General features: G+C 37.5%; 2 protein-coding genes across 6 annotated transcripts in view; one reads left to right on the plus strand and one right to left on the minus strand.

Moving 5' to 3' along the window:
• LOC126372724 (adenylate cyclase type 2-like) overlaps positions 1-18,077 on the plus strand; it is a 201,439-nt gene that overhangs the window by 156,829 nt on the left and 26,533 nt on the right. Inside the window, 3 exon segments of the mRNA XM_050018582.1 lie at positions 2,470-2,682; positions 13,772-13,899; positions 15,933-16,091. Coding sequence (XP_049874539.1) covers positions 2,470-2,682; positions 13,772-13,899; positions 15,933-16,091 — 500 coding nt within the window.
• Positions 1-18,077, minus strand: part of LOC126372787 (uncharacterized) — a 469,025-nt gene that overhangs the window by 73,187 nt on the left and 377,761 nt on the right. The window contains exon 1 of one of the 5 annotated variants that reach the window (XM_050018678.1): positions 10,404-10,407. The exons of the other annotated variants lie outside the window; for them this stretch is intronic. The gene's annotated coding sequence lies outside the window, so the exon portion shown is untranslated. Of the gene's footprint in view, positions 1-10,403; positions 10,408-18,077 lie in introns of those variants that run through there. 5 annotated transcript variants of the gene reach the window in all.

An 18,077-nucleotide genomic window follows, 5' to 3' on the forward strand; every position in this document is an offset into this window, starting at 1 on the left:
TATTGCTCATGACTGTACATAAGGAACGGTAGCTCTTCGCTCTGCACCAACTCGTATAGGGCACCGAGTTAGATTTACCTCACCCTTCTGGATCTTTCTAAATGTCCGCTAAGGAGTAAGAGGGAGCGAGGACTGTTCGTCTCATTCGCACTTACGAGATAAGGCAGCACACGGTAAGAATGAAATTTTTGTATCAAGTGTCCAGGGTGTGCTCAAATCCCAGTTTTATTTATATTTTCTCCAGAAATCTCTAAAATACAATATAACATTCTATGAAACTCATTAAAATGGAAACATTATAACAGGAAATGAATTCCATTGTTTTATAATGAGGAAACTGCATTATGTACCTGTTTACATTAAAAACCTGCAAATCCTGCATAAAACTGTAAAGCATCTTAGCAGCGTGTTTGCTAAAAAGCTTTGTGCAGGTGTTTTATAGAGAGTGGAATTTCGTTCTATTCGCTTTTGGAGTTTACAAGTTTGTTATCCTGTTGTTATTTAAGTAGTTCAAAATTACGAAGTATTTGTTGATTTTACAGTCATGCATGATCAGTATCGTGTGCCCAATTTAGAACCCTGTCGCACTAACATATTTGACATGTAGTGAAAGTTACAGTTCAATTTGTAATGTGATATGGTAACAAAGTGTAAACATACTGTTACTCGTGACCGTACCACCGAGGCCGCGAGGCGTTGTGAGAAGCTGCAGTAGTTTTAGGCGGATGAGACGTTCGTTATGTAAAAATTGCCGATTCTACTGAATAAAGATATTTTTGAATTTGAATTTGTATAGTACTTACAAACATTTATGTTATTTATAATGTGTAAGATGTGTTTGTTTCAGTCGAATTGGTTTTCACTGTAATGACTAAATGTAAAACTGGGGGGTTAAAATGGCGACATTGAAGCAATTCATCTAAGAAAGCAATATTGCTATTTGACATTTGTTAGCATTGCGCACTTACTTTTACATGAGCAAATGTCAAATTGCAATATTGCTTTCTTAGATGAATTGCTTCGATGTGGCCATTTTAACCCCCCTGTACTAAATAAATAAATATAAATTCCTATCAAAAACACAAAGCAATTATTATTGTGACTTAAGTCTTAATTGCTTTGCAAGTGCGTACCGATTTTATTTTATTAAGTACTTACGTCAACTTGTCAACACCAAGCGGAATCACTTAAGGCCGCTTAAGTTTTGATCTTAGCTTAACAACTGTCGCTCCCCAAGGTTCCCAAAGTTAATCTTGAATCGGGATAATCTTAGATGAAATAAGTTGGTTATTTTGAAGGAACTTTTCATCGACGGTACAACAAAATAAGACACCTACCATCTTATTACAAAACGAAGAAGATTAAAGATAAAAATCTTTTTTTGTAACGAAGGGGAAATCCTCATGGATACCTCGTCGCCTGGGGGAGGGAGAACGAGGTTAATAACCTAACCTAACCTAACAACTCAACTCAACACATAACATCACGATTTTATCCCAATTGGGGTAGTCAGAGGTAAATCAATCGCAAGATGAATTAAGTAACCCACTCTTCTTCCCGCCAAAACCTTCACCTCCAGATACGACACGACTTGCACTTTCTCTTTTATTTGTTTCATAAATGTTCTCCTAGGTCTATCACTTCCTCTCTTCCCTTCAATTTTTCATGGTTTGTTTAAATACGTCTAATTGTCACAGAAGCGGTCGCGATTGACCTATTTGTCATATGTGTTGCCAGAACCCACTCGTCCGTTATTACGTGTCTAAACACTATATCGTCGATTAAACTTTTAGATCTGAGGAGTTTGTAATTATTTTTTAATCTTCTCGTACTAAGACGTTCTGTTCACGGCATGCGATGTCACAATCTATTTATGTCACAAAAATGGACAGAAATGTAATACCCCAGGTTGGGTGTTCTATTTTTATTTGCTTTGTAAACGGCCTCCGTGGTCCAGTGGTTGAGCGTTGGGCTAACGATCGGGAGGTCCTCGGTTCGAATCCCGGTGGGAACATATCACAAAAATCATTTTGTGATCCCTAGTTTGGTCAGGACATTACAAGCTGATCACCTGATTGACCGAAAATAAAACGATCCGTGCTTCGGAAGGCACATAAGCCGTTGGTTCCGGTTCATACTTACTGATGTAAGTACGTAGGCGTTACATGAGTCATTTTAGGGGCCATTGGCGGCTCAATAGAAACCCCCAGGGTTGATGAGGTTGGTAATCCACGTTACAACCCACACGATAGAAGAAGAAGTTTTATTGATTTTACGCCATGTATTTACATGTTGTTTAAATTAAATAGGTTCATTTAAGGATCGGATCATCTCTCTGACATTTATCCCGTTTTATTTGTAGAGTCCGCTAAACTTGTACGAAGTGATGACACCTATGACTACGGTTCCCCCCTTGTTCCTTGATTATATGCATTAAAATACAATCGCAGTTTATCTTCCTTGTTTCAGGTGAAACGCTCCATCATGCTCAAAATGGCCGACGCTTGCGCCGACAGTTCGAAACAGACCAGGTTCCACGAGATGCACGTCCAGAGACACAACAACGTCAGCATTCTGTACGCCGACATCGTCAACTTCACTCCTTTATCTGAGAGGCTTAGTGCTTCTGACCTTGTGAAGACCTTGAATGAACTCTTCGGGAGGTTCGATCAGATTGCTCAGGTGAGATATTTTTTTCCTAGATTAGGATAACAATCATTCTACGTATCTATACGCTAACATCAACGTAACTCCTTTGACGGAGAGGCTCAGGGATTTTGACCGCGTGTAGACCTTGAATGAAGTCTTCAGACGCTTTGATCAGATTGCTCAGGTAAGATAATTATTTTTTTGCCTAGGTTAGGATAAGACTCTGTCATGGTCTACTCCACTCCTTGGTCTGAGAAGCTCAGCGCTTCTGACCTCGTAAAGACATTGGATGAAGTTTTTGGGAGGTTCGATCAGGTAGGTAAGAGATTTTTTTGTTAGGTTAGGTGAAGACCTTGAGTGAACTCTTCACGTCAGATTAATGGAGTAGTCATGTCGTATAGGGTCTACCAGCCTGTTAGTTACGATACTGGTACCAATAAATAATACAGTATCTTAGATTTGGTCGCCTCAAGATAGATATTATGACATCAATATTGATAGCAATCGATAAACTATATTTCTCAAAAGATGAAACTGACCTCGATTTCTCATCTTCGAAATCGTATCCTATGAATCAACTTAGTTTATGTAGGTTGAGAATCCGTTTCAGATACAGAGTTACCTATTACTAAATAATAAAGAATAATACTCCTCTGAGTCTTTTTCAAAAATTTTGTAAGTGGCTAAGGAGTAAGGGAAGAATGAGAATTTGTATGGTTGCTAGGGCGTGCTATTACTGAGATGATTCAAATGTGTTCGAATCCTCACATAAAATAATGTGGCAACACTAGTTTTTAAGTTTTTAATTCGACAGCAAGATGGCGATTCTAACACTCTTTACTTCAACTCTTTACTTACTCATTCAACATGTAACTACAATATTATTAAATACAGTCCAAATTTAACTTTTATGTGCAATTTTATTTAAAAAAAAAAACTAAATTATAAATTAAAAATAATAATAATAAAGATAAAAAAAAATTAAAATATCAATATTAATATAAAAAAAAATAAAAAAATATTAATATTATTATTATTTTAATTATTATTTATTTAATTATTTTTTTTATTTCAGCTCCGCACAAAATATCCGGTTGACTTAACTCACTTTTCCTTCAACAATAGATTAAGTACATAAGTAATTATTTCCAAAGGGATTAAAATACTGCTAAAGTCTACACTCACAATGTAGGTACGTAGTTCATTATTGAATTAACTGTGTGGGGTATTTTACGAGAAAACTTCTCAGCAGGAGGTGTTATTATAACTTTAGCCAGATATTTCACAGTACAAATGCAACTTTAGAATTTCATTAATATTTTATCCTTTCATTGGGGAAGTTTCAGCTCTATGTACAGGTATCAAGGTTAAATATCTATTATACATTGTTTGAGGTTTACGCGGTTATTGTCATAATTAATACACAAAATATCGCGTTAAAATCAGGGATATGAGACTGAAGTAGGTATTATAAAAAACCTAAAACGGGTTAATAAAACGCGAGACTCGCCGTGCCGTAGCGACAGTCGCCATTCGGGGAGTCGCTGTCAACGCTACAATTCATCTGTATTGGGCTGGTTTCCCCTTCGCGGGCTGAAGAGTCAGACAGGCAGTCGCTTCTGTAAAAACCCGGACCTGTCAAATCTTCAGCTTAGCGGACCTTGTGAAACGTAAACGTAACGTCAGGGAAAATGTCTATCTGTTGCTGTTCTCTGTTACCGGATATTTCATCTCAAATGCAATCAACGGTATAAGCCTTACAACCCGTTATAATTTATCAATCAATGAAACAATATCAAGTTTCAGTTGAGTTTAACTAACTTATTGTAGTTTCAGTTAAGTTAAGTAACTTATTGTTGAACTGCAGTAACTTAACAATTTGAGCATGGTAACGGTCAAAGTTGGGTTCTTGGGTTTGTTAGTACAGTACTGCGGCACGAGGTACGGAGTCCCGACAGAGTAGTACACAAATGAAAACAGGAGTCCAATAGTAAACAGTGTAATAGGTAATTGCCACTTCACAAACAGGAACTTAAACCCACAGTATGTGGCGGTCCCAACTAGTTGGCCAGCCAGTTCCGTCCACATGCAACAGATGGCGCCACATTCAATAATGCAGTCTTAAAGCAGTCGTGAAACGCGGTATCGAAGTTTACACAGCAAGACGCATATATACAACTTCCAACATAACACCGTTGGATCGTCGATCCCTAGTCACACTATCAACTCGTAACTCGTACTATGCTCTGTTCGGTACCCCGAAAACATCCATTGGCGGCAGCACATCCTCGCCGCCAAACAGTGGAACGATAATATACAGAATACAATATAACGAAAATAAGATGCAATGGACACGTAGATCACACAGTAAAGAAAGTAGACACGGCCACCGTTAAGCAATATTGATGTTACTCTTATCAACGTCGAGGATGTAACGAGTCAGAGCAGAATAAAAGGAATTAAAAATGGAAGAGAATTTCTAAATTTAAAATGCTTGGCGGTAAAAAGAAGAGGCCAGGTATGCACAAAGTGTGCACTCTGCTATAGTATTCTTAGTCTTAGGCTTGGTTTAGTTTCAATATCATACAAGACCATTCTAACCCATTCTGTCGCGGGGGTGGGCGCGTCCTTGTCGCAGGGGTGGGCGCCTCTTACTTGAGTATGCCGGAATGAGATGTTGGCTGAGTGCGGATGGGACCCAGATCTACGGCTCAGTAATATTCAGAGGCGGAGGATAGGGGTTCCTAGGTTTTAAAATAGTTTACTCTCGCGTCAGACAGAATACTGCGGGGCGGAAGGCAAGAGGGAAACCACTGCCCCGTTTTTCCCTGAAAAAGTAGCATGGAGAATGCTATATTGACAAGAGCCTAGCTCTTAGCATTACGACGTATACAACGGATGCACTCCCCGCACCAGTCTTTTTTCAGTCTAGGCTGTATGCCGTTAAAGAGTAAGGGAGAACGCGCGCGGATTGTTTGTCTCGCTCCCCGATGGCAAACGGTAAAAACGAGATTTTGGTATGGAATGTCCGGGCTGCGAATGGTTACAAAAGTTTACCAATCCTTCTTTGAACTACATTCATAATATACAAACTCACGCCTGTAATCCCTGAGAGAGGTCAGACTTACAAGTAGGTAAACAGAAGATTGCAGCCAGTGTGAACAGTTCGTTATCCATCCAAAATGGCACATCATGTTAGATAGAAATTTGTAGCGAAATTTGAATCAAACATTTAATTTACCCATTAAAATTTTAAGAGCATTAAATTTTTTAGGTTTAGAACTTATTTACGACGAGGTAAGTTAACAACAAAGTTAAAGATACGTACTTATATTTTCATTAAATAAAACAACCAAAATGACAAAAATACTGAAACAATAAAGACCTTTTAAAAATACATTTCCTTAAGTAAGTAAATCACTTTAGCCGATTCCAAGTATCCAATAAACTCCTCTTAGAATACCTAATGCATAAATACACTTCAGCGTATTGCTTTAAATAAATGATCAGGCGTCTAACGTTCTTGGACATTGCATTTAGGAATTAATTCAGTTTGAATTGTTTAAAGCACTTCAAGAACTTTACGTAATGAGTCACTGTGGTCACGTATAGCGCCGGTTTGCTTCCAAACGGGGAGCGGCGGTTCGATCCCCGGTTACGGATTTGCATCAATGAGTTACCTATTAATTTATTTTACGTACAATTTTCGCTAACACAATTGAGTCGACCATTATAGATACGACTCATCACCCTTCAAGCCGTGAGCATGACGAACTTTCGTCATGCAATGATTGTACTACTGACTATCCCAATTGGGAATACAGGGTGTTAGTGACATCGTACGGAATTACCCATTAAAATTTTGAATCTGAGTTAATAATATCAAGTGGATTTTCCTGCTGGAAAAATTATGAGCATTTTAGAGTTTTTGAAATTATTTTCAATATTATATTTTACCGACGGAAAATTCCACTTGATATCGACTCATAATCATGGTCTGAATCATTCCTCAGTTTTCGTTGCGATGTCAATAACACCCTGTATAGTCGGGAGCTTATGTTATGTAGTTATTTTACTATATCCATCTGAAGATGTTATACTAAGTGTGTTTTTTTTTATACTACATTACTGTCCACAATCTCACCTGGCAAGTGACGATAACGTTAAGGAAAATCGATCGAGTCTTAATCGAGTAAACTTCGACCACACCGGCTGGGTCGATATAGGCTGAAGTCTGCTGTAGCGATTCGAGCTCAAAGTCCGCGTCTATGGCTAGAGAAGCCGGGTCGTCGGGATCGTATATTACGACCTTCGGGCGCCTAAATTTATCGATATCTTCGCTAAGCGTATTTGGTAGCCGCAACTACCAGCGGATTTGGGTGGCGCATAGAAAGCGAGACAAGTAAATAGTATACCTACTTTCTTTAGATAACTTGATTAATGTGAAAGACAGATATAGCATAGGCAGTCCAGTGCGAAAGCGACATAAAATCAGAAAATGTCTTGTTTTGACAGCTGTCAAATTTATCAAACTTTATTTACGAAGTACTAAGTGGAAGAGTCTCGGCATGGCATGGGAGCATGCTATAGAGGCTGCAAAAGATCGGGAGGTCATTGCAGCAAGGAATAAAGAGGAAAAAGAAAAATGGTGTTCTCTCGCTATAGGTTACAAACTATCACGTCCCACTATTTGTCGCGTACAGTTGGCAACATTGCGAAAGCGCACAGGTCGAAGAGCAGTACCAACATTGAACTTAAATTGAATCTCGCTCAGTACAAATATTTGACGGACACAACGTAATGTAATTCGGACGCAGCTTCAGATAACATTTTGTGCAAGTTTCCTCGCAATAAAATGTTCGAGGGAAACGATTTTCATTTTAACCGACTTTAGAAAAATTGAGGCTATTAATTTGATCCGTATGTACCTATGTTATATTGTTTGAATTGCATAATATTCGTATAATCATTGTGTATGTTAGTTCATAAGGGCTTTATCATAAGGGGTTCTTAACGGCCTCCATGCATGACCATGGTCCAGTGGTTTAGCGTTGCGCTCACGATCCGGAGACCCCGGATTCGAATCCCGGTGGGGACATATCACAAAAATCACTTTGTGATCCCTAGTTAGGTTAGGACATTACACGCTGATCACCTGATTGTCCGAAAGTAAGATGATCCGTGCTTCGGAAGCCACGTTAAGCCGTTGGCCCCGGTTACTACTTACTGATGTAAGTATATAGTCGTTACATGAGCCATCACAACCCTCACGATAAAAAGGGCTTTTAAAGAAATGTGCCAAATTTCGTATAATAAAGTGGTTGTATTATATCGTCGTCGAATGTCCTTTTAAAATCCCAACGCCATTGTTAAACCTCGGCCACACGAGGATGTATATACACGTGGGATATAGAATTAAAAAGGTTTAGGCTATTTGGGTTCGGATTCTTCATTAAAAAGTCCAATCTGAGAGACATTGTTAATTTATTACGAAATATTCGCGCACACGCATCGGACCCTGTGAAAAACGGGAAAATGCTAGGAAGATGATGACAAAGATAATACTTTTGAACTTTGACTTTATTATCATTTTGTACGGTTCACCAGGTCTTTTCATTCGATTGAAAAATATATCCTAAAGAAGTGTTATTTATTAGGACGCTGGTATAAGAAGTCAGTGGAGTGTAAACGATTTGTTATATAATGATCTCGCTGAGATGGGGATTTGCTAGGCAGGGGGATGGATCTAGCGAGTCTGCTCCTTCCATACATTTTTGATTTGAATACAGACCGTAGTAATATGGGACTTTCCAGATAAAGATCTTTAAAAATCATTTAGATGGCGTTGTTGAGTTTAGAATGCTGATAGTACGGCTAGCGAACCAAAGTAACAAAAAACGAATAGATACAAAAATATGGTAATGTAGTTACGGCTTTATAAGAAAACAAAACTTTCGCTAGGTTTGGAAAGATTTCCAAGTGGCCATAAGGAGAAAACTCACTGAAACGCCAAATAACACGACGTCGCCAAATAATTTAAATAATTGAAATATAAATATAAATACCCAAGCGTCTCTAAGGTTTACGCTGTCAGAATTTTAAATTTTAAATGTGGAATAAACTAGTTTCCAACTGGTCAAATCAATTACGTATTAATCGTTCGAATATTAAATTACTAAAGTCATGGCTGTATAAGACAGGTCATAGAAAAACGTGATAAAATGTTGGACTTATAATTACGTTTTTCTTGATTAAAATTCATAAGTTACATAGAAAAAATAAAATGTTCTCCGTCAGTTTTAGATCTGTCTTTATTTACCAATCAGAATTTCTCTTTAAATTTATCTTGAACCCTTACACGACCCAATTAAAATCACTATCATAGTCTCTGTTCTGTGATTCACAGAATAGAGACGGTTAATTTTTGTTTTATTCCTTTGTAAAATTAAAATCCCATATTTTAGTGACATTATGGGCCGAATTCTTCTAATGACGTCTAGTGATAAATAATTCAATATAAAACTGAAAATTCTACCGGCGCGTACAATGCGGTGTACTTCAACATTTGTAATATCAAATAAGGCGCTTCCATAGCTTTTTAACTTTTCATAGTTAACATTTCACAGAGAAATCTTTGAATGGACTTATGAATGTGAATTGTGAGTTTAAGTACATTATTCTTCTTTTATTAAAATGAAGTGTAATATTTTAAGGGTTTTTCGCCTAATGATAATAATTTGATTGTAAATATAACTTACTATGTGCAAAATAATGTGTAGGTAAGTCCGATTTACAGCTTTATTACTTTCCCACATAGGTACAAACTTTCAAGCTCAATTCCCGTCGGGAAAACATTTGTTTAGAAGACGGATGGGTTTTTCAATGTTAGGTTGTGTTTGCTGGATTTTTCCTTTAACTGACTATTCTTTCAGTTCTATTTTCAATTTTTCTTTTAGTGGTCTGGACAGGTTTGGACTAGTGAAATATTAGCAAATGTTTTGGATTCTACGAATAACAGTTTGGATTGCGCTTCTTCTAAGTATTCTTCTTTCATCAATAAATGAGAAGTAAAATTACTACTTACCTATTGTTCTGGTGTGCAAACCAATTGTGGCTGCAAATATATCTGTTTATTTGTCGTATCTATTATGTATAATTTAACCCCTTGGCATACTATCTACCTTTGACTAATACTTTCATATTTTTCGTAATCCCTTAATAAATTCATATATTTTCTTCATAATTATATTTGCTTATTTTCTTATTTATTGTAAGTAAATCCCGACACTTTTTGTTGGCACGATAGTTCAAAGTAAGTATTTATAAGCGTAACTTAGGTACTGGCAGAATATCAGTGTTGCTAAGAGTGGTACTTCTACTATCCTTCGCAACAACATGCTGAGTCAGTCCCTTTTCCCTGGCAGTGTATTTTTGATTTGTATACTTATCATTATCTTCTCTACTATTGTACTGCACTGTTTTGGGAATAAAGTTATTGTATTCTATTCTATTCTATATTTTCCAAAATGAAGAACTTTTATTTAGGCTATTGAACTTTTAGTTAGACTTTTATTAAGCAATTTTTTATGACGTGATTTATTGTAGATTTGGCGCATAAGACATTAAGTACTTGACCTCGCAAATGGGAGGCGCTGACGGCTCTCACCCGGTACAAAATTTAAGACAACAGGCCTGAGGGTGCTGGGCTCATCTAGGCGCCAATGTCGGCTTAAGTCGATTATATTTAAAATAATTAAAATTGGCCCTTGATAAGTACTGAATGAGGGAAATCGTCGACCACGCCGGCGGGGTCGGTATCGGGTTCTGAAGTATTTGTTGTCGCGAGCCGATTGACTCCACCTCTATGCTATAAGCTAGAGGAATCGGACCGTCAGGATCGAATACAGAGTGTAAGTGGCATCGTAACGAATACTAGTTTTCCGTCGCAAAATTCATGTGCTTTTTATAGTTTTTTGAATCATTTTCAATTATATACTTCTGCGATGGAAATTTCCACTTGAAATCAGTTCAAAATTATGGACTGAATCATACCCCTTACTGTTCGTTACGATGTCAGTAACAATCTGTATAATAACCTTCTTTCGGGCTTATTTAAATAAAGATAAAGATTTTTATTGTGCATAAATTTAGGTACAGTTATAGATAATAGTTGCAGTTATAGTTGCAAATTACGTCTCACTAAAAATAATTAATTATCATGAATGTTTGCAAAGCGTTTACGTATATACCTATAGTGTTTTCGCTCAGGGTTGCATGCGAGAAACATGTCCGGCCCAATCCCATTTAAGTCTGGAGGCTTTACATCCCACATCAGCGATTCCCCGAAAAATGGAAAGAGGAAGGGGAGGGCTTTACCCTGCAGTCGGATCTTGTAGGCTAGATTAGATTAATGTTTTCGCCTGCTAATTGAGTAATTACCTAATAATTATTTCTGCCACTTCCAATAACGGAAATAGCGATATCAGCACATCGTTTCCGATTACGATGAGACTAATATAATTTTGGTGATATCTACGAGTCGGGACGAATTAAGTAGTACGGGCCAATGTGTTGTGACATTAGATTTGGAATGGGACCGAAATTGTTGCGAGTCTTGAGGAAATTGCTTGTTGATTACAACATTTTGTTGTATATAAGCTTACGACATTATTCAGACTTTATGAATGCAGGACGGAAGAGGCGACTCACAGAGACTGTAACCTGGAAACTGACAGAGGGCAGCGGTAACTGTCAGTACTATTCAGAGGTGGAGGACGGGAACCCTAGTACGGCTTTGAAATAGACTACTCTGAGCGCCATGTCTCTCGCATCAAACAGACTACTTCGGGGCAGAAGGCAAGAGTATCTTCCAGGAAACCTTTGGATACTACGCACCAATTCGAATCGGGTGCCAAGCTTAATCTACTTCACCCCCTCTGCTTTTTCCCAGGGCCCGGTTACCTAACCTGAAGATTTGACAGGTCCGGTTTTTTACAGAAGCGACTGCCTGTCTGACCTTCCAACCTGCGAAGGGAAAACCATACCAATACAGGTTAGGTCACATACCTCCGAAAATGCACTTCTCGGGAATGCGGGTTTCCTTGCAATGTTGTCCTTCACCGCACGTTTATGATCCAAACATAAATTCGAGTACAAATTCGACAATCAAACCTGCGACCTCAAAGTAAAGCGTTCTACCAACTGTAAAAATCACAGAATGCGTATACTCAATTGTGTCCAACGCGACACGGCTGTAAAGAAAACGGTAATGGTTCCTCTATGCAGTAGGAACAAAGGCTGTCTGCATGCCTGCTGCACAAAGCGCATTGTAGTGGAGATTGATGGACTGTACGTTTACACAGAAAATGGGTTACATCCAGTTCCAGTGTTAGCTAAAGTTTAGATATTTTGCTGATCATTTCTTTACTCTTCTTCTTCTTATCGTGTGGGTTATGAGGTGGAATACCAACCTCATCAACCCTGGTGTCAGGGTTATTACTCAGCCGCCAAAAGCCCCTGACGTGGCTCATGTAACGACTACATACTTACATCAGAACCGGGACCAACGGCTTAATGTGCCTTCCGAAGCACGGATCATCTTACTTTCAGACAATCAGGTGATCAGCGTGTAATGTCCTAACCAAACTAGGGATCACAAAGTGATTTTTGTGATATGTCCCCACCGGGATTGGAACCCGGGGCCTCCAGATCGTGAGCCTAACGCTCAACCACTGGACCACGGCGGCCGTTCTCTACTTAACTAAGACCATAGAAGCTAGATTCGCCTCACCTCTGGGTTTAACATAAACAGCCTATAAACGTCCACTGCTGCCCTTATTACATGGGACTTAGGTGGCGAGGAGTGTGTGTACAGTCATGAGCCATATGATGTATCCACTTTAGAACCTTGTCGCACTAGATATAGCTTTAATTTTTCCGTAAACTTAATGTGACATAGTTTCAAAGTGTATATATTATTATACATATCTCTCGTGACCGTACCTACTATACATCTAAAGAAAGAAAGAAAGAAAAGAAAGAAAGAAAAAAAAATATTTATTCGGCATACTTAACATCAAAATACCCACTACTTATACTACTACTACTTACTTATTACTTGGCATCCCTTTATATAAAGGGTGTTAGCGACATCGTAACGAATACTAAGGGCAATGATGGCAAAAACGGAACCCTTATGGATTCGACATGTCTGTCTGTCGGTCTGTCGGTCTGTTTTTGTCATCAAACCCACACGTGTGGATATATCTATGGATATGTCTTCAATAAATGATACACCCCCGTTGCTATGTGCCATATAATCAACAAACCAAAGAGTAATTACTACGTTCATAAAGGAACAACAACCCTAGGTAACGGGGGCTGCCAGATCTGACATCAACATAAGCGTAAGTAATACTATGTTCTCACATTTGCTAGAGTTTTCAAGCAACCCGACCTGGTACGTGGCTTAACGACAGATCGTTACCAGTTTCATAATTAAGTAGACCAAACATAAACATGTATCATTTTTCATGTGTCAAACTTCTACAAAAGGATATTATGAAGTTGCAAAGTTACGTTTTGTACCGCGAAATCTCTGGGTTTTGTTATACCACCTGCAGTAAAGTACACAAGAACCTTCACAGATTATGTACGTTGCTTTTTACGAGGGGCTTGATATAGTCACTGATGGTGGTGATAAGATTTACACAGCATAGCATCACGCCTGTATCTCCGACGGGGTAGGCAGATGTGTATAGTATACAGGGTGTGACGCGGTTCCGAATACTAAGGAGAATGATTCATTATGATTCTTAGTTAATATCATGTGGAATTTTCCGTTGTAAAGGTATGGAACTGTTAATTTCAACCTGATATCTTCACGCATTTCCGAGAGAAAGGTCTTCACAGATAGACGGACAGACAACAAAGTGTTCCGTTTTTCCTTTTGAGCTTCGGAACCCTAAAGAAACCAAAAAAATATCATGCCTTTTGTGTTTTAGATTTTACGCAAATGGCATTAAATACTTGGCCTGAAAACTAGAACAGACATAGACTAATTCACGAAACCATAGAGTTACTACCATTAATGTTGGGTACTTATTATGTTTTTTTTTTTCAGGAGAACCAGTGCATGCGCATCAAGATTCTGGGTGACTGCTACTACTGCGTGTCAGGGCTGCCAGTGTCCAGGCCCAACCACGCTTACAACTGTGTCAACATGGGCCTTCAGATGATCGATGCTATAAGGTAAGTTTAAGGAAAACACTACATAAAATCATAATTGCGATTAGTTTACCAAATGCAAAAAATGCAAATGCAAAAAATTTGAAAATTGTTATCTTCATACACGTAGGTCGCGATTGGTATATCAACTGCAAATAAGTTTGCAAAATTGCGAAAACATAATTTTATGTTTGTTTTGCATTAAGTACATTTAAAATCATAGTCGCGATTAGTTTACTAAATGCAAAAAAGTTCGTAATCGCAAAAATATTTTTTGCGGTTGAAAAATTGTAATTTTTATATACATACGTCGCAATTAATTTATTAACTGCGACGTATGTATATATGTTTGATTTGTAATGGAACAACAAATTTGCGATTTTCGGATATTTGCCTTTACTTGTCGCACAAATAAACTACCTCATGTATGCCAAACTTCATCATTGGGAAGTATCTTATTGGTTTTTCCGGAACGAAATATACGAAAAGAAGGCTAAAATGGCAGTATCTTTGGATTGCGATGATTAAGAAGCTTGTTTTTTACAAATTCAATGTACCGTCGACGTAAGTAGGTATTAGATGTTAATTGAAACTTGATACCTTTACGCGTTCCCGAGAAAAGAAGGTCTTGGAAGATAGACGTACAGACCGACACATGGACGGACAGACGAACAACAAAGTGATCCTTTAGGGGTTCCGTTTTTACTTTTTTTTATATATTGGCCAAGTATGTTGGCTCAACTATGCCTGATGGAGCATAAAGTATAGATAAATACTATAGAGAAGCCCTAATTGCAGTAGTAACTGAAAAGCAACGCAATGAGTCAGTTTCGAATCAGTTGCGACTATCATATTGGCCTACTAGATGCTTCTTCACGCTTCGCTTAAAGGACCCATATTATAAGGAGGGAATATTTGACCCGGCAACCCGTTCCACTTTTTAATGGCGCGGCAAAGATAGGAGTTACCGATTTTTTTTTACTTTTAGGGTTCGGAACCCTAAAAACATTCGAGGTAAGATTTCATTAATTTAAAAGCCACACTCTTATCAATGTCACATTCTCCATTCTTGTCTATCAAAGGCCAATTTTTTCACTTCCTTATAAGACCCGACGTTCGCCAAGCACTTCTTGGTCTTTCCCTTCATTCCTTGTATGATGTAAATGTCTAATCATCTTGCCTCTTCTATCCTCAATAACCTTCAAGATTTGCCTCTTGTCCCTTACTCTTACTAGCACATCCTCATCAGTAACCCTTTCTGTCCATCTTATTCTTTCCATCCTCCTCCAACACCACATTTCAAAGGCCTCTCTCTGTCTGTAAATGTCTCTCTCTGTCTTTCTGTGTCAGTGTCCAAGTTTCACATCCATAAAGGGCTATATACTCTTCGTACATAACTTTGAGTACAGAACTGAAAAGTTCGATTTGTCACTTTGAGCTATTCGTAATATCCAATATCGAATATGCTAGGTACAAGACACCCTTTCATACGTTTCTCGTCAAACTCCTGATATTGCAATATCGTGATAAACCATGTAAGATGTACGTGATCTATTCAACTAAGCTGAATACGCTGTGTTGTATTACTTATGTTGTTTTCATGACTTGGATTTGCTATTCCATATCGATCATATTTGACGCTATTTTACACAGAACATTTTGATTTCACCTTGGTCTAACAGAAAGTGCGGTGAGGTGAGGGTATTTAGTTCATCTTGCGATGGAAGTACTTCTGACTACCCCAATCCGGATGTATCGTGAGCTTATGTTCGTGACCAAGAAGAGCTTACGTGGAACAGACTAAAGAGAAGGCGAACGTCGTGTCTTATGAGGAAGTCAAATTATTGCCCGTTGATAGACAAGAATGGAGAAAGCCACGCCGACAGGAGCACGTCTCTTAAATTAATGATGATAATGAGTAATGAAAAGCAGAGTGTAGCACTAGACCAGAAAATAATTTTGAACTGAGGCAGCATATTTGGCCCTTCGCTGTAAACATTTCACGCCTTTATATATTAAGAAGAAGATACTTAATAAAATCTTTTATTCTTCCCCAGGTTCGTTAGAGAGGCAACAGGATTCAACGTGGACATGCGTATAGGCATCCACACAGGCAACGTGTTGTGCGGAGTCCTAGGGCTTCGCAAGTGGCAGTTCGATGTTTGGAGCGATGACGTCACGCTTGCAAATCATATGGAGTCAGGCGGAATTGCTGGGTAAGTGCAATTGATTGGAGAACTCTGATATTTCATAAAAATATTTTCATAAAAACAGAAATCAGAATCATTTATACAAGGAGTGGAATTCTCTGCCGTCTTCTGTATTTCCAAATGCATAAACCGGGATCAGAACGTGATATTTGGCAGCCTTATACTTGGCAGAGGTGTATAGTATGTACACCCACTCTTCACCAGCTTGGACTGAAACTGTTTCAGTCCCATGTAATAGGGGACGAGCTTATTACCATTAAGTAGTCATCATAAGAGCCTCGCTCTTATCGGTGTAAAATTTTATTTTAGTTTATTTTAGGAAATAGTAGTGTTTTATAATTGATTAAAATAAGTACATATAAGCAGCTTATCAACAAAATAGTTTTTACAGATAATTCATGTAACCTTTACAATTTGTAATATAAAAAAAAGTGAACAGAGTTATTTTAAAGTATTGTAATATTCTCCATTATTGTCTATCAAAGGCTAATTCTTTAACTTCCTTATAAGAGACGACCATGTAAGCTCTTATTGGTCTTCCCCTTCCTCTCATTCCTTGTAGCTTCCCTTATGACGTTTGAAATAAATGCGTCCATTTATAATGTCTCTTTTGCCCATAATAACTTTCAATATTGCCATTAGTTACTACTAGATATTATCTAGATTAATAAGTAACAGAATGTAATGAGTTAGTTAATGCTACAACTTTGATTGTCTGTTCATTGTGTTTCCAAGATTTTTCTTAAACTTTCTTTCTTGTAACGTCAGCTCATTATTCTTTCTCATAATTAGTCTTCTCGAGCAAAAAGAACGGACAAGATAATAAACTCGCTATGAAATAAAATGGTGTTACAATAATAAGGCTAAGTTACAAGGAAGTGAGAGCAATTTTTGAAATGTTATGAATGACATACCATTTATTATTGCTTATGTATTATCTATGCCAAGGTTGCGCCACTAGTGGAATAGAAATAGAAATACTCTTTGGAATAAGATAATAATTATAAATTATAATATTATTAATAATTATTATTTTATTATTATTAGATTTTTTATATTTATTTTTTCTTTTTGTGGAATATTATTTGGGATTCATTTGCCGGCAACGAATTGGATCGTGTACTAAGTTCAAGATAAATTATGCAATTCTGATTACTAATTAAAGACAGATGTAATACTAATGAAACACATTTTCTTTTTTATATTTAACTTATTTATTAATTTTAATCAGGACAAAAGTAACAATAAGTCCGACTTTTGTTACGATTTTCTATGATTTAGTATGCTTTTTCATACAAATTCCATAGTAATTTTGTGTTTTGACGTTTATTAAAAAGTAACTGATTTGACTAGTTGCAAACTTGCCTATTAGTTACGCCACCAAGGCAAACGATTTTGACAACCATAAGTGACAGTGAAAAAAATATGTTATGGTTTAGATATGTCATTTTATATTTACCTTATTTGCTAATAAAAATGGGCGTATCTTATCGCTTCGATATAGAAGCTTCATTTTTTTTACAACTTCAAGGTACCGCAGGCATATTAGTTATGTTGTGTTAATTGATGCCTCAAAGCGTTCCCCAGAAAAAGTGTCTTGAGAGACAGACGGACGGACAAAAAGTAATCCTGTAAGGGTTCATGTTTTTCCTTTTCATTTTTGGAACCCTAAAAAACATGGATTATAGTATTTTATAGAATAAACATTTTGTATAAGAGCTGTATGTCGCTAATTCCCTACCTTGAAGGTACAATAATACAAACGCAAACAGTGATATAATCCTCAAACAGACGTCCAGTTCGCTTTCCGTGTTAACAAACGGATGAGTAAGAAAAATAATATTTGCCAGCAATATTTGCCCGTACAATATTGTTCGTATTTTCAACAAAAAAAGACAGAAATCCGTACGGGTTATCCGTTACTCGTATAAGTAAATAAATAGATTGTTTCATCTTCAAGGATCGACCTCCGTGGTCCAGTGGTTGAGTGTT

This window comes from Pectinophora gossypiella, chromosome 14 (genome assembly GCF_024362695.1).
Source record: "Pectinophora gossypiella chromosome 14, ilPecGoss1.1, whole genome shotgun sequence".
Taxonomy (NCBI): Eukaryota; Metazoa; Arthropoda; class Insecta; order Lepidoptera; family Gelechiidae; genus Pectinophora; species Pectinophora gossypiella.